Source organism: Stegastes partitus, unplaced genomic scaffold, assembly GCF_000690725.1.
Source record: "Stegastes partitus isolate 25-593 unplaced genomic scaffold, Stegastes_partitus-1.0.2 Scaffold189, whole genome shotgun sequence".
Classification (NCBI taxonomy): Eukaryota; Metazoa; Chordata; class Actinopteri; family Pomacentridae; genus Stegastes; species Stegastes partitus.
Window position 1 is genome coordinate 545165 of NW_007577920.1, and position 25008 is coordinate 570172.

The following is a 25008-nucleotide window of genomic DNA, read 5'->3' on the forward strand; positions in this document are numbered from 1 at the left end:
TTAAATTTTTATTACATTATTATATCAAGTTTCTTATTTGTGTGTCCACTCTCTTTAATTTTTTTTTTATTTGGCTACATTGTAAATGAGGCTTCTATACCTAAAGTCAGTAAATAAAGACTGAATAAAATGCTTCATACAAAGTTTCACAAAATAACCTATAGGGAACCTCTTGGAAACACTTCCTGAAGTTTATTTATGTGACCCTAAAGAGAACATTCCCAGGACCCCAAGGCTTCCCAAAATAACTTTCAGGGAACCTTCTGGTACTATTACCTGAAGATTATTTATGTAGACTCTTCAGGGAACGTTCCCAGAATCATGAGAGTTTCGCAAACTAACCTTCGGGGAACGTTGCCAGAACATTTATGAAGGTTCCCTGAAGGTATCTTCCCAGAACCCTTAGGTTTCACAAAGTAACAATAACAGAACCTTCAAGAACTGTTCCAGAATGTTCCCTGAAGGTTACTGTTTGCTGGTGTTTTTCCTCACTGCGCACCTGGGACCTGGAATCACCTGTAGAACTATCTAAATCCAAAACGTGACTTATTTTTATCTTCAGTACAACTCTGGTTTTATATTTCAGCCTTTTTTTATCGCTTTTAAATGAGGCCTCCATACTTCAATGTGCTCTGAGTTTAATAAGGATTAAATAAATTGCATCATCCAAGCAGGCACCCATAGGTTTGACAAAATGACCTTTAGGGAACCTTCTGGGAATGTTTTTTTTTTTTTTTTTGTGGAAACTTCCAAGAGTTCTAAAGGTTTCACAAAATATCTTTCAGATAATGTTCAGCCTTCAGGAATCCTAGGATTGTTCCCTAAAGATTATTTATGTAGACACTTCAAGAAATGTTCCAAGAACCCTGAGAGTTTCAGAGAATAAGCCTCACGGAATGTTGCTACAACATTTGTAAAAGTTCCCTGAAGGTTAATGTTCTGGGGTTTTTGCTCACTGTGCACCTATAACCTGGAATAACTTGCAGAACAATCTAAAATGTGACTAACTTTTAGTATTTTTACAATTCAGGTTTGTTAAATTTTTTAAAATCTTATTTTATTTTCATTGTAAAATACTACTCCATATCTCAATAAGGATTGGCTAAAACACTTGGCACAAGCACGCAGGAGTGTTGTAAATACCGGGTGTCTGGTCTACACTCCCGCCAGGAGGAGGCGATGTTTTTATTATTCAACGTCGGACCAGAACCCCTCGAAAGCATAAGGAAGAAGAGGAAGAAGAAAAACCCGGGGTGGAAGATGCATTGATTGGTTATTTTAAGCAGGGAAGTTTGCCGGCGTGGTAGGCGATCTCACTCACATTGGTGTCCCCGTACGCTCCCGTTAACCTTCCCGCTTCTGCGCAGCTCGACCCGGCCACAGCTATCCAGCCTGCCCCCTGTGTGTCTATTCGCCCCTTGAGAGCAGCATGTCTGACTACGGCGGTCTGCCATCTAACGGAGTCGGCGCTGGGATGAAAAAAGACGCTTTTGCAGATGCTGTACAACGAGCCAGACAGGTAAGTCCGAAGAAAGCGGCTCGGGAGCTAGTTAGCTGCTGGGAAACCGCAGCTAGCTTAATTACCCGTGACGTTAGCTTTGTAGTTAACGAGCTAGCAGCTAGCTGTTAGCTTCTCGTTTGTCTCACACGCTCCGCGAGTCGAGGCTGTAACTGAAAGCGGGGTGAGTGAGCAGCGACGTCGGTCTCTCTTAAAATAGAATAATTTTGTCGCCACCGGGATCCTTGAGTTAAGTTAAATGGACTTAAGCTAAGTTAGCTCGGTTAACTAGTTACTATAGTTAACGGTAAGCTGATCTTCAAGTCAAGCCGCCGTTATTTATATAGCACATTTAAAACAACGACCCATTAGCCGGAGTGCTTTCCACCAGAGAAATAAGATCGGTGTTTAAATATATCGGACATGTTTAAATGTTAGGGTCGAGACCCTTCAGTGTTATTTAACATATAGCCTAACTAAAATTAAATACTAAGGTTAAAACTAGAGCCCTACACCGATATAGCAGTTAGCTGATATGACCGGAAAACACATTTGCACAAACGCATGTTTCTGTGGTTAAGATATTGTGGAATCGACGTATATGTTGTTCGTTAAGATTCTTCTTTTCTACAGATAATTGTTAGGAAAATTCTTCAGTGGAGTCCTAACTACTCCAAATCAATACACAGAGTCGTCTTTTAAGTCAAAGCAAAGTTTTACTTGCAGCAAAGAATCACATGCACAGTACAGATTCTGAACAAATGACATCAGAGTCAAGAAATGTAATACAGACATACAAAAGATTTCTCCTCTGCTCCCATCTGCTGAGCACAGGCTTGGTTACTTTTTTGTAAGTTCTGTCTTTCACGGCCTTGTGTATTTCAAGAGTTGGACAAAGAGCATTGAATCATAACATATAACACTGGATTTTTAGAACAATGATATTGCTGAAAAAGGTGCCTCAAATAATGTAGTCAATTATACCGTATGTCTAGCAGAGCAGCTCCAACTCCAGTCTTTACAATACACTTGGTGCTATGAGCAGCACATGTAGCAGAGTCTATCTCAGACAATGGTGAGGAGTCAGGTGGTGTCTTCACAGGAAGCTGCTAACTAGCTTGTGAATAACATTGCTTGAAAATTAATAAGTATTGATAGTCTTTTTACTTTATCAATATCTCTCTAAAATATACATGAGTGTATGTAAACACTATCAGCCGATATATCAGTATTGGTATGTTTTAGTTTTAAAAAAACATAATCTGTTAGGGTCTAGTTAAAACCTACAATACTAAGACTACAATACTAATAATTATCAAAGTATACCTGACTAATTTGAATATTGATGTAAGACCGCGCAATATATTATATAATACTAGGCTTAACATAAGGGTTAAGATTACCAACCTACAATGTTATATATTTCAACAAATTGCGTGACTAATTTCCAAAAAATTAATGCCTAGATCCTGCTCATGGAAAACCCAATGAATCCAAAGACTCCCCATGAGCAGCATATTGGCAACAGTGGAGAGGACACACTACTTTATACAGGAAGAGACCTCCAGCAGAACCAAGCTCAGGGAAGGCAGCCACCTGCCTCGACCCATTAGGGTGAGGGTACAGGGGAGGGGGAAAAGGAAAGCAAAGACAGACGACAAACAGGAGAACATAAACAGTGGACACGTCGGTCAGACCAATAGCTGCAGATCAGACAATGCAGAAATACCTGAGAGAGGTTCGGGGATAAAGAGGACAAAGCTCAAACTAACTTGTAAAGAAAACCATATGAATAGGATAGCCAGGGTAAGGCGTACTGACTTTTTAAAGAAAATGAGGTAGAACTATTAAAGCAAACGCATAGAAAGAAAAGAAGAACCTAATTCAAGTGATCACACCTAAACAGGGTGATTTAAAGAAACTTAAAGGGGGCTGTTTCAGGAATACCAAAAAAGCAAGCAAAAAAAATAAAGATTGAACTCTTAATTCTGACTTGAAATTGAAAATTGTGGGACAGGATTTAATGAGACTGTTTCAGCGTCTGGGTGCAGGAAGCAAAAAGTCCTGTCGCTTTTGGTGCTGAGGCACGAGTGCATCAAGATTCATCGTACCCAGTCTATAAAACTTCACAAGACATTTAACAATTGCTTCTGTCATAGCATTGCCTATGTCCTGAAATAAACTCCACTGTCGCTGTGTCTTGATAATTAACTTCAAATGGACAAAGTAATGCTTTTAATTTATTTACTGACTGGAAGCGTTTCTCGAGTTTCAGTACTACGGAGTTCTTTTCTTGTACAGTCAAAGCTTAGGATTTCAGCTAATGGTTGCTTTCATTATTAACAAGTCTTCTGATTGTTTTCTTCTTAATTAGTTGATAAAATATTAATGTAACTTGCTTTATATTGTTTAGTTTATGTAAGGAACAGCTCCAAACCAAAGGACATTTAATTCATAGAGAGTTACTACATTTAAAAGCAGTTACATATACATTTTTGAGAAACTGTAACTACACAATGTTTGACATTTTTGCTTTCTTTTCTTACCAATGACAGTGCATTGAATATTTGTGGATTGTGGACAAAACAAGACATTTGAGGACATGATCTTGGGCTCTGATTGACATTTTGGACCATTTTCTGACATTTATAAACCACTGATCTAATTGACAAATAATACTGACTTGAATGGAAGCAACTGTAACTTAAGCAATTTCGTCTTGGGGATAAATAGAGTATCTCTGCTTCTAATTCTGATAATCAACAACGAAAGTAGTCTTTATCAGTTATCCAGGTATTTGTGAGATGGATCAAAAAAGAGAGGTCGAAACTGATGCACCAGAAACACTGATACCATGGCATTCTGTGGGTCAAGTTTAAAAAATACTGCTCTTACCATTTCCATAATACCAAGTACGTAGTTCTGTCTATAGGTAAATCCTTACAGCCTGGGAAAATTGCCCATTTTCGTTTTGTAACAGATGCTTTGTGTTATACATTTCAAGTCCATATGACCATATTATACACTGCCATCATCAGTCAGTTCTTTCCTCATGATTAAACTGATCATCGTGTGTCCGTGGAGCGTCACTTTAAATGTGATTATCTTTTATTTTATATAAAATCATGATTATGCAACTGAACGTGGTTAAAAGGTCACTTTGCTCTCTACATGATAGAAATAGAAATAGTCGTACCAAAACTGGAAAACCTACCTGAATGATCTTCTGAACTACTTTGCAGACGTGTTTTGTTCAATCCAGTGTTCACCTCTTTCCAGATTGCAGCTAAAATCGGTGGAGACGGCGTTCCCCCTGTGACCAACAACGGAGGAGCCGAGAGCTATCCATTCACAGCACAGAAACGATCCCTGGAAGAAGCAGGTTGAACATCAGAGCAAACAGGCTTTTTATTTTAAGTTGTTTGTCCACATTGTAAAACTCCTTTCTTCTTCTGTTTCCAGATGAACCTGATGCCAAGAAGGTAGCATCACAGAGTGAAAGAGATTCAGCAATGTGTACGTTAAATAAACATATTGATCCTATTGCAAGCCCTCGCTTTACTTAGTTTCCAACCGCTCACCAGTTTTTCTTCCCTTCCAGCTATTGGAGCTCAGCTAGCTGCCCTGTCCCAACAAAGGTATGCTAGAGTTTCTTTTACATGAATGCTTTTAGTGCTTATAGTTATGAAAGAGGTCATTTTATATATCATCATTTTGTCTATTGTATTATGTGTCTGCAGTGTCAGGCCCTCCACGATGACAGAAGAGTACAGGGTGCCTGATGGCATGGTCGGTCTCAGTGAGTACATGCATATGCATTTCCTAAATCTAACATATGATACCTGTGTCACTGTGTTAAACATGTTCAAACAAAATTTTAAATATCTTTGCTATTGCCCCCAAAGTTATCGGCCGAGGAGGTGAACAGATTAACAAAATACAGCAGGATTCTGGCTGTAAGGTCCAAATTGCACACGGTGAGTTATGTGTGAAGTACCTCACATTTCTTAAAGTGTCATGGATTTTTCAGCTGCTCTTGGACTAATAAGTGTTGTCTGATGATTTCACAGACAGTGCTGGTCTTCCAGAGAGAAGTGTTTCTCTGACAGGGTCACCAGATGCCATTCAGTAAGTTGGTTTTCACATTCGTGTTTACAGCTGGGTTGGGCAGATTTTTTTTTGTTCAGCATCCATTGGGCAAAATTCCACAGTAACTTTTGAGCTTGGTGTAGTTCACGTTTGTTTTCATCTGTTAGAAACATCACATTAGACTTTAGTGATTTAAAGGGCATGCGTGTACTTTTTTTTCCCCCACTTCAGACAGGTTAGCTGTTACACAAACAAGTGCTGTTTAAGCTACAGTTAAACCTTGTTGGTTGTCCATTAATGTAACAGCTAGCAGTTCAGTGATAGTAACACAGAAATGCTACTGGGTTCGACCTTGTAGGATTGCCATCACGGCTTTGTCTGAAAGGAGCAAAAGGAAAAGTTTTGTTTCTATTTTCATGAAATTTACGTCTGTAGGATAAATTCGCAACCAGAGGATTGATGGCCGGCCTAAACACACTATGCATCATGTATTAATAAGGTGTAGTTTTAGCTTCAGAAATTATATTGTATAAAATTAGAATTCCATAGTGGATTGCACTATTTGGATGAGTTTGGCTTTAAAAGCAGCGCTTCCTTTCAGTTTGTATACAAACCTTTCTTTGCAAAGACTGTCAAACCATCGTCCTTACTGTAATCTTGACCATTTGTATAAATAACTAGGTGCCTGAAGGAAGCCAGTGGGGGCTAATTAATTTAGAGGCTTACCTCAAGTGTCCTAACCTAACCACAGCCACAGGCAAAAAGAACGAAGTGTTGGGATTTGGGAACTCCCTTTTAAATCAGCTAGATTTTACCCTTGTTTTTATAGTTATTTGGCCTGTGACCAACATCAACAGCTGATGCCCAAGTGGGGAGCAACAAGTGTACTATTTTGGTCCTCAGCTGTTAACAAATGTTATTGAATTAGGGGGGTTTCAATTTTTCCTACCTAAAACTTGAAAAATGAAAAAAATGAAAGTGAAATCTGCTATGTGTATGCCAGAAATGGACTACAACAATTTAAAGCATTAAAGATGCCTTCTCTTTTCTGAACGCTGCAGCTTTCCAACACAATGGCACACTGTAGGTGCAGTTAATAATTGCTCAGGTTGCCGGTAATGACTCAAGATACTGTGAGCCATAAACGAATATGTGTTCTTCAATCATTCCATTATTTTTCTTTCTATTTGAATTTGCCTTCAGGAGAGCCAAGGCGCTTATAGATGACATCGTGTCCAGGGGTCATGAATCAACCAACGGTCAGTCGGGTTCCATGCAAGAGATGATCATTCCTGCAGGGAAGGCTGGTCTTATTATCGGCAAAGGAGGGGAGACCATCAAACAGCTGCAGGTGAGACTAGAGATAGAGCTCTAATGATCACATGATACATAATATTACTGTGCAAATACTGATAAGAAAATTATTATTAGAAAAAAAAAAAGTCTGTTCTGATTTCCAGTATCACCTAATAGAAAATTGCATCAAGTAAACAGTGTAACATGCTGTAATTAGGTTAATCTGCCATGTGTTTATAACAAATTTCTTCTGCAAATATCCCAGGAGCGAGCTGGAGTTAAAATGATTCTTATTCAAGATGGATCTCAGCCACCCAACATAGACAAACCGTTACGCATCATTGGAGACCCCTACAAAGTGCAGGTACTCTTTAGGCACAGTGGAGATGGTTTCAGTGAACTGTCCCTGTTTGTTCCGTATTATCAACTTCTTCATGTCTTTCTTTGTGTTGCCGCTGCAGCAAGCAAAGGAGATGGTTAATGAGATTCTACGAGAACGGGATCATCCTGGTTTTGGAGACAGGAACGAATATGGATCAAGGATGGGAGGAGGCGGTGGCGGCGGTGGTGGAATAGATGTAAGTAATGTTTGTTGGTGTGTGTTTAAAGAGTGACAGCACAGTTACAGCTGAAAGTACAGTGTAATGCATGTCTTTCATTCTTTTAATAAGTCAGATTCAAATCAAGTTTATTGTCATTTTGCTGTACATACACAGTAGTACAGGCAAGATGAGAGAGTGTTTCTTCAGGATTTTTCAACCAGCAAGTTTTGTGGTTCAATTCAATATCTCTAACCTCTTTTGTTGTTGAATTCTGCAGATAGCCGTGCCCCGACACTCTGTGGGAGTTGTGATTGGTCGCAATGGGGAGATGATCAAGAAGATCCAGAGTGATGCTGGCGTGAAAATACAGTTTAAACCAGGTGAACTCTTCAGACATTTTTGTAAAACTAAAACCACATATTTCATTACATGTCACAAATACAATAAAATACCATAGAGTGGGTTTGTGGCCAGACAAAGACTTACTAAATCAAAGGATGCTTTTTGTCCAAAATGAAGCAATTTTCACAATTTCATTGTGAGGAAACGCAGCAGCTGCTCTTATTGTGGCTAGGCACAAAGATGTATTGTTCCACATAATTGAGACATTAGTGAAGGTTTTCTAAAATGAATAATTTGTACTGTTCTGATAAAAATTCTTAAAGCCCTCATCAATAAACTAAACTGTCCTTTTGTCACACCTTACAGATGATGGAACAGGTCCTGATAAGATTGCTCACATTATGGGTCCACCAGACCAGTGTCAGCATGCTGCTTCAATCATCACTGACCTCCTGCAGAGCATCCGAGCCCGAGAAGAGGGTGGGCAGGTAAGTCCCGAGTAGGACTGAATGATTTGGGAAAAATCTCTAATTGAGATTTTTCTGATGGATGTTGTCATTGCAATTTGATTTGCAGTGTAATTTTTAAAGTCAAGTATTGGTTATATGGTCACTGTGTACTGGATTTAGTACGATACCATGAAAATATTACCTGCTATATATGCTAAAGCAAAGATGAGAACTTAGATATGAATCGCTTATGTGTCGATTGCAATTTTTAAACTGGCTTTACTGAACATTAAACATTTATCAGAAAAGCTCAAGCTGTTTTAAGTTAAATGAAGTAATAATAAGAAAAATAAAAGTATGGCAATAAGAAAAAAGGATATTTCTGTAAGCAATCCTAGACACTGAATTATGCTAGCTACTTACCTATGGCTCAGAAGCAGCATCGAAGTATTGCATATTCTACAATTAAGTTACTTAAAGTAGTAATAAAAAAAACTCTTATTATTGTCAACCCTCATGCAAAAACAAGCAATTCATTTCTTTGAAGTTGTGATATTGATTTCTATATTGATGAAAGGGAAACCTGTTTAAGTACCTGTTGTTATATGTTGTTTCCTCCACAGGGTCCTCCAGGTCCTGGTGCAGGAATGCCGCCAGGTAGTAGAGGGCGCGGTAGAGGTCAGGGCAGCTGGGGTCCTCCAGGAGGTGAGATGACCTTCTCCATTCCTGCTCACAAATGTGGGCTTGTAATTGGCAGAGGAGGAGAGAACGTCAAGTCCATCAACCAACAAACCGGTGCATTTGTGGAGATATCTCGTCAGCCACCACCAAACGGTGACCCAAACTTCAAACTCTTTACCATCCGAGGGTCTCCACAACAGATTGACCACGCAAAGCAGCTTATAGAAGAGAAGATTGAGGTATGTTCAAGGAATACACATTGTAAACAGCTATCAGCACCCTCTTGAGCGATTTCAATTGTGAACGTTTTCTTCCTCTTTATTTAGGCTCCATTGTGTCCAGTGGGTGGTGGTCCTGGTCCAGGAGGCCCAGGTGGTCCAATGGGTCCCTATAATCCTAACCCCTATAATGCAGGGCCTCCTGGTGGTGCTCCCCAGTAAGTACAATCTACCAACTGCACTTAAATGCAGCCGTGTTGAGTTTTATTTCAAGGGAAACTGTTACAAACCAACAATTTCTGCATTTAAACTGTCCTGTGTCTCTCTGCAGTGGAGGATCACCTGGTGGTCCCCAGTACTGTCCTCAGGGTTGGGGAAATACCTACCAGCAGTGGCAAGCCCCAAATCCACATGACCCCAGTGAGTACCGAATTTTGTGCACTCAGTCTGTTTCTGTTGGTTCCACTATTTAATTTTTTCCTACTGGTTTTCCCCCATCTTCATCAGATAAGGCAGCAGCAGATCCGAATGCAGCATGGGCAGCCTACTATGCACAATATTACGGACAGCAGCCAGGGGGCGCCATGCCAGCTCAGGCTCCCGGGGCTCCTGCAGCAGCTCCAGGGGACCAGGGCCATGCAGCACAGACCTCTGGGGGCCAGCCAGACTACACTAAGGCTTGGGAGGAGTACTATAAGAAGATGGGCATGAGTAAGTTGGATCTGTCAACACACAGTAGACTTGTTAAAGGTCAAGCTTTGAATTACAAGGTTTTGCCTGTTAAGGTTTTGACATCCCAGCTTGAGTTGTTTATTCTGAAAAATGACATCTCAATTTTAAGTCTACGATTAATTATTTTCTCTTGAACAATTAATGATTTACAACCATCAAATATGTTCAAATTTAGGAATGTACAGCAAAGACTTAAGGTGTTTCTATAACGTAACCCGCTTAACCCCAAGCAGTGTCTGTGTATTTTTTGCTCCTGTCACATTTTTATTTGCTGGCTCATTTTTCATTGCCATATTAAGTCCTGTACCTTTTTATAGAAGCAGCACAACCATTGCTAGAGGTAGAAGGAACTCATAGAGATGTTCTACTTTCATATTTACTTTGTTTTTATACTTGTCTCCTTTCTGCTCTGTGCAAAGCCTGCAGTTCAGCTAAGTCCAGCATCCGTGTGAATTTTTGTCACATTAATGTCAGTAATAGCTTTGGAGGTGCATTGAGGTGTGCAGATTTTTTTTTAGTTTTTTTACAGAATCTGGTAAATGCAAATAGTTTGAGGCAAATTTTTAAATGAGACATGCAGAATAAAGTGATTTTGATGAACTATTGTGATTTTCAGCTTAGATTTTAATGTTTTTTCTAACAGCATACAGTCACATACATTTCGATCAAAGACCATTGGTATGTTGAAAATCAAACAATAATTTCCCTTTATACAGTCTTAAAACTTATACACAACAACAACATACATTTCAAACCTATCGTTGGGTTTTGAGGTTCAAAGGATCAAAACACAAAGACAGTCAGTCGTCGACATAATTTGACTGATACAGTCAATCATGTTAGTGTTTTATTCAAAATATAGTAATATGCTGCAAAAATCTATCAGCTATGTGACTGTGTGTAAGTAAAATCTTGTTTTGTTTTTTCCAGCCCAGCCAGCGGGAGGTGCAGCAGCCGCTCCAGGAACAGCAGCAGCCACCACAGCAGCTGCAGCAGGGGGAGCTGCAGCCGGAGGCCAGCAGGACTACAGTGCAGCCTGGGCTGAGTACTACAGACAGCAGGCTGCCTACTATGGACAGGCAGGGCAGGCTCCTGGACAGCCAGCTGCTCCACAGCAGGGACAACAGGTACTGCATACGTAGCTGGTATCTGAAATAATCTAAAACCCGCCAAGAAGAAGGAAGATAAATAGTTATGTGCAAGTTTTTTTAATGGCCATTTTTGTAGAAATGTTTTCTGTGGTGTTTTGTATATAAAATGAGTTATTGTGAAAGAATCTTTATAAAAAGTACCTTTTTTAGTAAAACATTATTTCATGGCCTCCTGAGTTGTACCACATGGATGTAACATGAGGAATCTAGTCGGTGATCATTGTTGAACCTGCATGCGTAGATTCAGATATTTTCGATGCACCAAAGTGACCACTGACATGTTTTTAAAGGCTAATTTAATCGCATAATGTCTGTCTCTTTTCAGGCGCAGTAAAAAAAAGTGGCTGGGTCTATTGGACAGATGTGAGGGATCTCTGGACTTGTTTGTTTTTTCCTTTTTGGCTTTAATAAGACAAGACCATGGTTTACTCACCCCACCAGACATTTTCTATACCAACCTTCATATTTGTATTTTAAAGTCAAAATCAAAGAAACAAAAGGGAACACATTTTGCCCATGCATTGAACAAAGCACTAAAAACTACCCTGGTTACCATTCAGTTTTCCTCTTCACTTCACCCACGCCTTGTATTGATTGTTTTTGAGTTTTTGTTTTTTGTTTTTTTTTTTTCTTCTTTTTTAAAAAATGTGAAATAAGCATCTTTGCTTGCAAGCTAGCACAACAGCATCTCAACACTGACTCACATTTCATTAGTTTTCCCCTTCGGTTTCCTGAGGGTAAAAACTGTCTAGCAGTATTTTGAATATATATTCAAAAAATAATTTGTTTATATGAAAGAAAGTCGTAAAGTTTTTGGTCCTTTCCTTTTTTTTCCTTCTTGTTCCTGGTACTTTTTTTTTTTTTTTTTAAAACTTCATTTTTAACAAACATTCCCGGTGTTTAACTTGCAGGTCTATTTCTCCCCCTGCTGTCTTGATTTCTCATTTTTAATTTTATTCCTTTGTAATTATTTTCTTTAAAAGGGGGTCTTGTGTGTCTGTATACAGTGTATGCTACTGAACAGGAAAAATGGATGTAAGTTGGCTGTAATAAGGCACTAACCAGTATGTAAGTTGGTGCATGTATGTGTTCGTGTGCTCGACTCCCTTCGGTTTCATTTCTTCATCCTTTACTGTTGAAAGATTGATTTCTTCTTTTTTTCTTTTTTTTTTGTTCTAATAGGTTATGTTACTGTATGCTGATTTTTTTAATGTTATTTTTTACAGCTTGTTTTTAAATACTTAAATAAAAACATTGAAATCACCTGTGTGTTGTGTGGTCATCCCTTGGATTGAGGTTGGGGGAAATAAAAGTGCCCTCATATTAGATAAAACACATGTTGGAAAGATTGCACGTTTAATTTGTCACGCTGGAAGTGAGTGATTAAAACACGTTCTGCTAAGTTTTTTTTTCTTTTTCTTTTCTTTCATGGTGGCTTCCCGCAGCATATCGCCTCTGTTGTGCCCTACCTTTGTTTTGGTTTTGATGGATGCACACACCGGCCTGTGAGCGCAGCCTCCTGCCGCCTGGGAGCCAATCGGGACTGGCCTGGCTGCAGCGGGGGACAACAGCTCAGAGGGAGATGGCGCCCAGCTCGAAATCTGAAAAGGACGACAGCAAACAGAAAACCCAGAGAAAACACAAAGACCATGTCGTGAAGCTTCTCATGCGTGGGAAGGTAGATATGAATGCACGAAATGAGTGGCACGAAACGCGAAAATGGTGGTTCGGGAAACGGTGTGTGACTGTTTAAGTGAAGGCCTCCTTGTTTTCTGGAGCTTCTGCGGCTAGCTAGCAGCTAGCGGCTAAATAGCACGGCGGCTAACTAAATAACAACTAACGGCTGGCAGGTGGCTACTGAGCTAATGCTACCAATTACGAAAACAGTGCGATTCCCGTGCTTTTTGGCGATTTTACCCTGCATTTGTTTCTCAGCTTGGCTCATCTTCGTGTAACTGAAAGGTGTCAACGTGCTAGACACTAAAGCCAATGATTAAAACCTGTTACACAGCTGAGCTTTGCTATAGTTGATTGTAGTCGGCGTTAGCTTTAGCTAAACCGCAGTTTGCAGCTCTTCACAGCTCATAAGTGCAATCTCTGTTCCCAGATTTAAAGTCAGCCGCTTCACTTGATAGATAACTGATCTATTTTATGTGTGCTCAAGGTCATTAGATACTCAGGAATATTAGTACGCTGTGCATTGAATGCAGATTAACCTACACCACAGAATAAAACAAATCTCTGTTCATTATGTTGCTTTATTTGCAATGTGTTAACAAGCTGCAACTGTTTCTCTGTTGTGCAGCTGTCAGGACAGTTTTCTCAGCGCCTGTTCAGGAAGCTGCCACCCCGAGTGTGTGTCCCATTGAAGAACATTGTCAGCGAGGAGTTCCTGAGAGCAGGGTTGGTGTGTTTTCCTACATGGGTTTGTTGTGTTTCAGCACATTGTCTCACACACTGCACTGCATCACATTATGTAAAGCAGGGCTGCACAATACTAGGGGGGAGAATGCCATGTTGGATGTTTTGCACACCAGATGATTTGAGTTTAGAGGGAAGTGCGTCTAGCAAAGTTAAAAAAAATGTAAAAAGCCATTTGGACTTTTCTCACATATGATGTTACACTTGCAAAGGCTTCCACATTAGTTTTCTGCTTTAGATGGCTATTGGATCTGGCTCTGCACTCGTACAGAGCTTTGTGGTGTTGATTTTCATGGTCTGAAAATACACATGTTGCCTTGCATAGTGGCAAAAATTGCAAAACACTGCCGATAGAGCACCTGTTTTTGGTCAACATCATCCTTCCTGTAGCTGAAATATTTCAGTTTAACTGACTTGTATTCCTTTTTGCGACCAAATCTTCCCTTTCAGTGTTTCCATACTGCTGTCGCTCATTTTGCTGCACACATGCAGAGAGTTTGTGTATTGAAAAAAAAGTTTATATAAACTCAGTGATTCCTGGAGCCCTTAAATAGGAGTAAATGATGTTCAATAAGAGAGATTTCTCTTGTAGATTAGTCTTGGAAAATGAGAAGCAGCAGCAAAAGTTGTAGCATGTTAAGTTGGGTTATTTTACATTGCACTTCCTGAGATGTGTCCATTGCGCCTGTCCACCCAGTGCTGTTAATACTTAATAATATATTGTGCAGCACTAAGAATACTGACTTCATTTCTAATAAAATAGGATATTCGTTTGTGACTCGACCTGTTGATGCCAGTAGGGTTCCATCAGTCCTCTTCCTGTACTAAGGAAGGAGCGAGGGGTGAGGAGTGAGGACATTGGGGTGAGATAGAGCATCATGTTCTATCACCGGACTGTGTACAATATTTAGGCACTTGGTAATTTGTTGTTGTTGTTGTTGTTATTATTATTACTATTGTTGTAGTTACTATTGTTGCTGAGGTTGTGTTGGTGTTGTTGTTGTTGCTGGTGCAGCAATTTCCCTGAGGTTTCCAACAAAGGGATCAATAAAGTTCTATTCTATTCTATTCTATTCTATTCTATTCTATTCTATTCTAGTAAATCCTGTCAGGGTTTCTGCCAATATAATACCAATAGTTGCTTTTCCCCAAAATGCAAGATTCGCACACCTCACAGTGTAGAACTCATCTGAATCATTTTAATGTAAAGAGCAATCATTGCCTAAAAAAATTCCCCCCTTGAGAGAATAGTAATAAACTGAACTATCTGTTTTATGATGACACGGACTACAAACTGTATTTAAAATTAATCGGTGTCGTTGTAGCAGATACTCAGCCAGCTTAATAGGTTTTGTATCTGCGCCAATACTGTTCCAGTGTAGCAGACTGGTTCATTTCACAGCAGTATTTCACCTTTCTGTTTCCAGGCATATCTTTCTTGGCTTCACCAAATGTGGCCGCTACGTTCTGTCTTACACCAGCGACTGTGGAGAAGATGATGATTTCTCTTTCTACACCTACCATCTCTATTGGTGGGAGTTCAACCTGTACAGTCGACTCAAACAGGTAAGTGAAGGGTAGCTTAGTGGAAGCTCAGTAAAAATGAAATGTCCTTGCTTGGATTGTGATCGCTATAGATATCTCGTTCTGTCTTTCATGTTGGGTTTCTTGTCTTTAGGTCCACCATGTGCGACTGTTCGCAGGAGAGGAAATCTACAGCGACCTGTACCTTACTGTGTGTGAGTGGCCAAGTGACCACTCCAAAATTGTCATCTTTGGTTTCAAGTAAGGACTGAGATGTTCCAGTTTCAGGCAATGTGCTGTTATTGGAGTGTGTGGGTAATAATAATGACATTTTTGTGGGTGTTTGTTTCTGCCTGCCAGCACACGCAGTTCAAGCTCTGTTCTGATGAACCTAATGATGAGTGATGAGAACAACAGAGACATCTACATCACCATAGCCTCTATGCCACCTCCTAAACCTTGCTCTTACTGCTGTCCAGTTCCCTCAGCCACAACCATACGCACAGGTAAACAATCGTACAGGGATCCAATACTTTGCTGCTCTCACTGCCTCATTTAGTCTCGCTTTAATCCACTTTTATCATTTCTTCTCCACAGGAAGTGGTGAGTGTCTCGAACATGGATATGTGCTCAACAGCAGGTACCAGGTGGTGTATCCGTTCCCCACTTTCCAGCCAGCTTTCCAGCTGAAGAAGGACCAGGTTATCCTGTTAAACACCAGCTACTCTTTGGTGGCCTGTGGCATCTCACTCTGCCCAGGTAATGCAGCGGACACAAATAACAGAATAGACACATTTCACTTCTTCTTTTTACACCTTAGATCCAAATGCCTGTGCTCAAAAATCAAAGACTTTTTTTTTGTGCATGTATGTACTTGGTACTTGTTCAGTCACACACTGAATCCTAAGCCGTTCCTGAACATTTTTTTTCACTGTCACATTTTTACTTACTGTAGCTCATTTTTCACTGCAATATAAAGCCCTGCCTCTTCAAGGAAACAGCACAACCATGACTAGAAATAGAGAGAACTCAGAAATGTCTTTTTACTATGCCATAAAGGAGAAAAAGGAAAAAAAATCTTCTTAAATATTCATTTTAGGATATTTTAAAAACCTGGAATCAACATCTACAACATTTATGGTGGCATTTCATACTATAGATTTTTTACTAATTATATTTATTTATGTTCATATGTGTCTGCTCTGTGTAAACACAACCTGCACATCAACCCAGTTCTGCCAAACATTCCTGAATTTTTAGTTGTATTACTGTTGAGCTGTAGTTGAGTCAGTCATGGCCCAAAGAGTCAGGAATTATTAGTTTTTTGCAGCATCTGGTTGCTGCAAACACTTTATTTTTCCACATTTTTTTTTTATGAGGCATGTCAAATAAAATAATTTTGATTTGTCTCCCCATTTTAAGCTTAGATTTGGCTGCTGTCAGTAAAAAAAGGTTAACTCACTCATGATTTGTTATAGAACCTTTGGAAAGCTGAAAATCTGACAGTTCATCCTGCTCACACAGTTTCTAGCTCTGATAGATGATGTATTTTTAGCAGTTTAAAAAAAAACCTTTCACACACCCACTGTTATTTATTTTTTTTTGCTTCTTCATGTTGTCCTGTCAAATATACTAAAGGAGCTTTTCTTCAAAAGTTTCCCAACATGTGCCTGTATAGAGCATAACCATGTACAAATACCCCAGATTGTAGTATGTCTACTGCGGTCCATGAATTGGCCTTTAGACATTGCTTCTAGGTGGGCGTAGGAGGAAACACTGTTAGAACATACAAAGACTTCAAATACTTTTGTAGTCAAGATATCAAATGTTGTCACTCTGACTTTCATTATCATGCTGATGTTTTGTAGCTTGACGTCAGCGTTGGGTTATGATTCAGATCTGTTTCTTTCTCATCCAGGTACAGAGGGCCAGTCATCGCAGATCCTTTACACAAACAGAGCGGTGGTGTCAAGTCAAGCCGCACCGTCTCTTTCCTCCACCCCCGTGGCTTCTTCTTCCTCACTACCTCAGGGATCTCCCGAGAATCGACTGCCACCTAGCAAGCCCGCTCCCATTCCCTCGTCTCCCAGCCATTCACAAGCTGCCATGCGAGTCCGGGAGTTTGCTGCTGACCTTTTTAGACGGGCCCAGGGAGGAGGAGGTGGAGGAGGAGGAGGAGGAGGTGGTGGAGGTGGGAAAGAAAATGAGGGCCAAGTGGAGAGGAGAACAGCTGATGGTGGTCAAAAAGAGGCAGTGCCAACACCAGCAGACAAAGGGACTAATGCAGAGACTCCGAGAGAGGAGGAGGACAGTAAAGAGTGGAGGGTGGTGGAAAGACGGACTAATTTACTTCAGGCGTCAACATCAGGTGGCAGCCACAGTCTGTCACACAGCTCTGAACCAGTCATGTCTCCTGCCTCATCTTCGTCTTCCCCGTCGTCCTCAAGCCAGGAGGCCGGCACCAGCGAGCCTGGATATGTGAACTACTCTCGCTTGCATTATCGCCTGCAACAGCCAGGAGCAGCAGAGCAGAACACAGGAGGTGAGAGACAATGAAAGTAGAGATTTATAAAGTAAACATTTTCTTTGAAGAAGTCTGACCGACATTTTCCACGCTCTAGGTTATGAAGACGATAAAGTCCAGCTACCGTTCACCGTTACTGATCTGAAAGGACGGAACCTGCAGCTGGTCACCGGGCCGCACAATGGAAAGGTATGTGTTCATGCTACATCATTTAATTCAGTTTACTTGTATAGCACCAATTCACAACATATCATCTAATAGCACTTTACATAGTAAGGTGAAGACATTACAAATTTGATAGAGAGAACCCAACAATTTCAAAGCTCTGTTGAGCAAGCACTTACTGACAGTGGGAACGAACCAAAAAAGTATTTTGTGGCTGTATGCTCATAATCATTGTAAAATGTAAAATACACATAGAGAGGTAATTTTCTCAGTAACTATTCAGTTTCAAGTTGTCCTGACTATCCTTTAAACACTGGATTGCTAATAAAAATCAATCATTAGCTGAATGTGCATCAGTCTGGTTTTACAGTAGAGCAGGGGTGTCAAACTCATTTTCATCTTGGGCCACATAAGCATTATGTTTGCCCTCAAAGGGCCAGCTGTAATTGTAAGACTGTATAAACGTAACGACTTCTTAACACATTGTTAAATAATTGTCTCTGCATTTGACTATTATTTATTGTATGTACAACTATTGTGTATGCCTGTAACTTTTCCAATGGTAGCACTGGTGTTACCAACTGTCTTTGTTGGTCGCACCAGCTAATGATTCGGTCCCCCCCCTTTATTTTGGTTCAGCATTGCCACAGCTATTAATCCACCATGCATGCTGATGAATAGTTGTTTTTGCATAACTTAGTTATGTTGCATTGATTTTCAGTGATACAAGACTTGATATTTGTCAAATGTTTTAACCTGAAAATATATTTCTTTGATTCTTTGATTGATTGGATTTGGCTCGCTTGCCTTGAGTTTGACATATGTGCAATAGATCATAGTCTGCTTGGTTTTATTTGATGTAACTACTAGTTTAAACAATAACATACAGTGAGCTTCCACATGTATTAAACTCTTTGATTGTTGAAGGTCTAATAATACCAGTAATACAGCATCCAACTCAGTAAAGACTTTACATTGACAATTCTTTAAGAAAACCTTGTTGGGAATCTGAATCTCTTTTAGTTTATCATTATCCTGTTCTGGTTACATGATTACGGTGTCTGTTATATTTTAGCGCAACTGTAAAACATCATGTTTTCTGTGCTACCCTACCCTGCATAAATAACGGTTGTTTGCTGTTGATAATGTCGGTGAATTTTGTGTAAGTTGTGTGATTTTTTTTCTCTTGCAGAGTGTGTGTGTAGAGCAGTTGACTCTGGACTTTGAGTATCTTATCAACGAGGTGATCAGGAGCGATGCTGCCTGGGCCCCACAGTTCTGCTCCTTTAGCGACTATGATGTGGTGATACTAGAGGTCAATACGCACACATTCACACACACGCACACATATAGTGTTGTACGCACACTACAGACACCTTGTTGACTTCTTTTTCAACATTCAACCTCTTTTTCCTCCCTAATTATACTTCATTACACCTGACACTAATCTGCTGCAGCTTTTATGAAGTTCTTCATTTCTGTGAACTATCAAGCTGTCCAACAATGTTTCATTGTGGGGGAAGTGTATGTGCGTGTTAAGGTGGTGAAACAATACACAGCTACACCTATGACCCACAACAATAAAACCACCTGCTTAATATTGAGTTTCATAAAACAGCTGAAGCAGCTTTTTGGGTTCTGCAGGTTGTGCGTTTACACTCCACCATAGATTTGATTGCAGATGACAAGTCTGATTAAAGTTGCAGTCTTGGAGTTTAATGTATTCTGCTTTATTTTATCAGACCTGTCACTTGAATTGTCCAGTACAGTGTCAATAAGTAGTAGAAGTCAGCAAACACTGCCAAATAGCTGCAGACTGCAGGACACTAGTACCTGAGGAAAGGCAGGAGTCACAGCACAAGTGACTTTACAGAAACGTACTAAAATATCCACATTTTCCAACTTGTTTCACTGTTTGTTTCAGTAGATTACAGCATTAAAACATGGAAGAAAGAACATGTTGCAAATTAATCTGAAGGTAATTTGTGTTTGTGTGTCAGGTGTGTCCAGAGACCAACACTGTGATGATCAACATTGGTCTGCTGTTACTGGCATTCTCCAACTCAGATGAGGAGCACTGCAGGTACTTTTCTTCCTCTCTGCCGTTTACCTTCATTAAGACGGACCCTCCTTCTCATTTCCCAGTTTGTACATCCTCGATTCCTTTCCTCGACTCCTCTCCTCGCGTCTGAAGAAGAGACACGAGAAGGGAGGAGTTAAGTCAACAGGCATTTAACAAAATGAGACTCGTGTAGTGAATATAGGAGGCATGACAAACGAGTACTATACGAATAACGGTGAGGTAAGTTTATTTGTATAGTACTTTATAAACAGTAAGGCACAGTTTGAAAAGGAATATAAATCAATATACCCAAGACATTTTAACACAATTGCGTCGTTAAATGGAGAATAACAAAAGGAAGATAAAACAGAAAGTAGTAGTTACTGTGCAGTTAATTATATTCACAAGTCTCCAATTGAGTTGAGTGAAAGGCAGAGACAAACAGAAAAGCCTTCAGCCTTGATTTAAAAGAACCAAGAGATGCAGCAGACCTGCAGTTATCTGGGAGTTTGTTCCAGATACAGAGTGCATAAAAATGGAAAAGTGCCTCTCTGTGTGGGGACAGAATGTAAACCTGTCCTACATGAGCATAGAAGTCTGGATGGTTCAGAACATAGCAGCAGATCAGAAATGTATTTCTGCCCCTAATCAATCAATCAATCAATCAATCAATCAAATTTTATTTGTATAGCACTTTTCACGTTTTAAAGGCAGTGGGGAAGACGCCCGTCTGAAGAGAGCAATTCATCATGTTTAAAATCTGTTCCTCAAAAAATCCATAAAAAGAATTTAAAAATGGTGTGGGAATTGGGTCTAAAAGGCAGGTTGTTGGGTTTACTTGGGAGAAAACTCGACCAAGTGTCCTTGCATCAACCAGGGCAAAACTCTCCAGTGTTTCCTCAGGCAAGGGCAACAGTCCAGGTGTGTTCACAGGTAAAACTTGTTGGGATAAAAGGCTGGATCTGATGTCCTTGATTTTAGTTCTGAAGTCGTCTGCAAAATTCTCGCAAAGAGCGTCTGTTGACGTATTAAAAGCTTTATTAAAATTAGTGCCTATTAAAATATCAAAGGTGGAGAAGAGGAACCGGGGGTTCTTTATGGTCTGAGATGAGTTTTGAGAAATGGGAAGTTCTTGCCTGTTTGACTGCGTTAGTATAGGTTTTGAGTTGTTGACGAAAAATCTCATAATGTACAGTAAGTTTTGATTTCCTCCATCTCCTCTCAGCACTCCTGCAGTTTCTTTTTAATGTAATGATTTTGTCGTTGTTTCTCCACGGGGGTGTAGGCTTTCTTTTTATTCTTCTGGTTACAAGTGGAGCAACTCAGTCTGAGGTTGACTTCAGTCTACTGTTAAAACGATCAACGATAAAATCACAAGGTGCAGGTGAAAAGTCAGCAGGAGTGCTCTGTAAAACCTCAATAAAATTTGCAGCCACTTCAGAAGTTAGGTAGTGTTTCCTCACCATTCCCACCGGGGCCTCCTGCAGGTTAAAACTGGTGATGTTAAAAAACACACAGTAGTGGTCAGACACAGCCAGGTCCACAACAGAGGACACACCAATAGGACTAAAGAGGACTAAACCATTCAGTACTTTTTAAACTAATGGCAGGATTTTAAAATCAATTCTTTGACAGACGGGAAGCCAGTGTAAGTCCACTCAATACTGGAGTGAAGTGATCCACTTTTCTGGACTTGATTAAGTCACGAGCTGCAGGGTTCTGATTCAGCTGCAGCTGTCTGATAGATTTTTTGTGAGAAGACACTGTTTGAGTATTTGAGTTGAATGAAGATAAATATAATAGATAACTCCTGCTGAAACCCGGGATAAGATAGGACTTTTTTTCTGAAGGAAATTCTTCAGGTAGTACTAAGCTGACCTGGTAGTTAATTTATTGTCCTTGTTGAGATTCATGTCTGAGTCCATAATTGCACCAAGATTTCTGGCTTAGTTTGTGTTTTTCCAAAACCGATTGAAGCCGATTGGTGAAAGAGTAGAGATAAAAAGTAACATAGATTATGATCATATGATTGATCTTATACACACATTTGTCAGTTGTGCTGTGTCACGGCTCTTTTACGTCACGGGTGCAAAAAAGAATAATCGAGGATACATCAAGGATACACCGGGGCATCCTCGCTTGTAGTTCCCTCAATCCTCTCTCCACGAGATGCATACTAGGATCTGAGATGTCCTTCAAGATGGTGCACCAAGATGTATTTTTGTGTCACGGGCAGAAGCTTGGAGGAAAGAGGAGACAAGGAGTCTGAAATTAGTGAAAAGAGATGAATGAGCCAACAGACTCCTTTCTCCCCCTCCCATCCTTTGTGTTTCTTTTTGGATTGTTGACTCTGTAGCTCTTATATTGTTTCTTTCACCCACTTTAATGTGTTCTTCGTTGTTTCTGCTTTCAGGCCAAACACATATCATTCCAACCTGCAGGTGAGCTGGGACCTAAACACAGGTGTGTGTTGCACTGTGGGTGTTGGCGACCTGACAGAGGTTAAGGGTCAGACCAGGTGAGCAACTACCAGAGCCCTCTTAACGTACACACCTGTCTGTCTGCCCACCTGTTTCTTTTAAGTTGGAATGAAAGCGTCTATCTTTGTCTGTCTGTCAGTGGGAGTGTGTGGAGCTCTTACAGGAAGTCCTGCGTGAACACGGTGATGAAGTGGCTGGTTCCTGAGAGCAGCTCTCGTTACATCAACCGGATGACCAACGAAGCTCTGCATAAAGGTGTGATTATTATAAACCCTGTAGAAATGGCCTAACAATGTCTCCAAATACTGTTCAGATGAAGATTCTCGCTCAGTCATGTCAGTAAAAAGTAAGAGGCAACTGAGACCTACCAGACTTTCTACTTGTAAGGTGTATCCATTAAATATAAAAAAAAATAAGCATTTATTGAGAATTGGTCATAAACTACAATTGTCATTTGTTTTCCTGTGTCAAAAACTCCTTCATACGTTAACAGAAAGATGTTAAAATTGGTGCATATTATCAGTTTTTAGAAAACACAGGCACAAATTAGCTGTGAAATGAGGTTTATTCGCTTTTCTTGCCAAGTTAGATAAGAAGATTGATGTCAGGCTCGTGTCTGTGACCCAGTATTTCTTGATCTGCTCCCATCCAAGGAATAAACTGGCACGGAATAGCCGCTTAAAATGGGGTATTTCTGTTTTCACACTCGGATTAAACCATATATAACTCGGTAATTAGTGACCCGCACGTATGAGATTTAAATGTGCCGGTGGAGGGATTTTGTTACCTCAGACCAGGGTCAAGCTACCTGTTTCCATCTGTGTACTGTGTATATGCAACACTAAGCCAACCTGCTGTTTCTAGCTCCATATTTACTGCACAGACAGAACTCTCATTTACAACTAATGTCATGTTGTATTGACTGATGTCGCTGTTCAGGATACATCACTGCTTTTTGGAGAACAAAAAAAAAATTCTCTAAGTCCAACTTCTTAAATGTGTTTTTTTTCTAGTTTCTTTACTTTTCTATGACAGTAAATTGAATATCTTTGAGCTGCTGACAAAACAAGCTATTTGAGGATGTAATCTTGGGAACACCGATTGACATTTTTCACCATTTTCTGACATTTTATAGACGAAACAACTACTCGGTTAATTGGAAAAATAACCAACAGAGCAGTCGTCAATGAACCTAATTGGCAGTTGCAGCCCTGGTTTTTGTGTTCCTAATAATAAACCACATTTAGATTTGTTACAGAAGGACAGAAGTGGATGCAAAGCACTCGACAGATTTGCCTGACAAAATAAATTACATGTTATTAGACCTCATTCTTTTTTATTTTCTTTGAAGAGAAAATGTCTTCTACCACTGTTGGAAGTTCTACAGTCTTTGCAAATTTGTGCGTCCTTGATTTTTGTGTTTATGTAAATACATGCTAAATGAAATTCAATCCTTTCTCCTCGTCTCACCCGTAGGCTCGTCTCTGCAAGTGCTGGCAGACAGTGACCGATGCACCTGGATTGTATTATGAAGATGTCCACAAGTGTCAAAGTAACAGAAACACACACATACACGTCGACATGGCCTCGTCTTCAGTATGGAGCGAAACTGCACACGTTCAGGGGCTTTGGTAACATGTAGTGAGAACACGTGTCAAATTAAAACTGAACAAAGAAAGCTCCAGATGAAAAACTGTAAAGATGAAGTTTTATAGGTAGTTTCTCCCCCCCCCCTCCCTTCTTCTTCTTCTTTTTGTAATTGTGTACTGTATTGTTACAAGCACCAAAACCAAGAGCTGGACTGAACGAAGTTTTAGTTTTTACTTTTTGTTTTTATACATAAAAGGTGTACTTTCATTGTAGTGTGTGTGTCTGCAACTGAACGTATGCAATATCTGTACCTGTGTGATGTTCACAAGGTGTGTGTGGATGAGTTTATTGTGTGTGTAATATTTGACACATTCTGCTGCTTCTGAACAAGTTGTTTCTCTTTCGGTCTGGACCAGTTCAGTCTAGCTGTGTGAATTTGTTCGGCTGCAGTATTTAAAATGAGACGAAGTTGACTCAGTACTGCTTCGCTAGACTCTTTTCTGTTTTTTTGTTTTTTTTTTCTCAAAAAAACACCTGTTGTGGAAGAAGAGGGTGGTTGGAGTCATCTGGAATGGAAGTAAGACTGTATTCTGCTGGGATATTTTGTTAAAATAAAATGTTGAAAAGCTTTTTGAGTTTGTTGTGTTAAGATCTGGAATGACGAAGAGTAGCCAGATATAGATTCAACAAAAACATATCTTTGCTTCTCCTTTGTCCTACATTACCCACAATGCAACTCGACCCCTAAAAGTTTGGCTGGAGGTTTGAATGTAGCAGTGGGTAACGGAGCCTCGAGCAGGGATGAGAAGCAGAGCTCTGGTAAACTCACTTTGTTCAAACTTCACACTGCAAGATTTATTTTCAGGATTTAATTACAGGTGACATCACTTCAGGCTTGGCTGATATATTTTTTTCAGGGCCGATACCAATATAAGTTAGTAGTGATCAAGAAAACCAATAGCAGATGTGTGAAACCAAGTCACATCTGTAGTAAAAGTGAAAATCCTGGCATCAAAATTTAGAACAGAGACTAAAACATAAAACTTAATTGAAAAAGCGTAGTTCTTTTTATGTTTGACTTGCATTTAAATAGAAGAAAACTGTTCAGCATTTATCTTTCACTGTTAATATATCACTTATGTTGAGAAACCAATCAGATATTACTTTGGGTGGGGCAATGCTTGAGGACACAGTGGTGACTGCAGATTGAGAGAGACGGCTGCATTTGATCCAAAATAGTGCAT

The 25008-nt window shown here is 39.9% G+C and overlaps 2 protein-coding genes across 4 annotated transcripts; both read left to right on the forward strand.

The window, feature by feature from the left end:
* Window positions 1-1309: 1309 nt before the first annotated feature.
* On the forward strand, window positions 1310-12644 carry khsrp (KH-type splicing regulatory protein). 3 transcript variants are annotated; one of them, XR_520130.1, is made up of 19 exons: window positions 1310-1519; window positions 4778-4880; window positions 4961-5014; window positions 5100-5136; window positions 5239-5297; window positions 5404-5475; window positions 5569-5626; window positions 6791-6938; window positions 7149-7247; window positions 7345-7461; window positions 7703-7805; window positions 8134-8255; window positions 8840-9136; window positions 9224-9333; window positions 9447-9535; window positions 9602-9826; window positions 10778-10974; window positions 11324-11585; window positions 12634-12644. XR_520130.1 is itself a non-coding variant. In XM_008280302.1 (18 exons), exons 1-18 carry the CDS (start codon window positions 1430-1432, stop codon window positions 11330-11332), a joined length of 1989 nt encoding a protein of 662 aa, XP_008278524.1. In that variant the 5' UTR covers window positions 1310-1429; the 3' UTR covers window positions 11333-12213. The 3 variants fall into 3 exon arrangements, 2 of the variants coding, with proteins under 2 accessions (XP_008278524.1, XP_008278525.1); XM_008280302.1 differs by lacking the exon at window positions 12634-12644 and having other exon boundaries at window positions 11324-12213; XM_008280303.1 differs by lacking the exon at window positions 12634-12644 and having other exon boundaries at window positions 1312-1519; window positions 9623-9826; window positions 11324-12213.
* Window positions 12529-24393, forward strand: dcaf15 (DDB1 and CUL4 associated factor 15). Its single transcript, XM_008280301.1, has 13 exons — window positions 12529-12676; window positions 13304-13401; window positions 14847-14985; window positions 15098-15204; window positions 15304-15449; window positions 15541-15702; window positions 16862-17485; window positions 17565-17656; window positions 18825-18947; window positions 19633-19715; window positions 22108-22212; window positions 22314-22429; window positions 23651-24393. Exons 1-13 carry the CDS (start codon window positions 12581-12583, stop codon window positions 23704-23706), a joined length of 1947 nt encoding a protein of 648 aa, XP_008278523.1. The 5' UTR covers window positions 12529-12580; the 3' UTR covers window positions 23707-24393.
* Window positions 24394-25008: the final 615 nt, after the last annotated feature.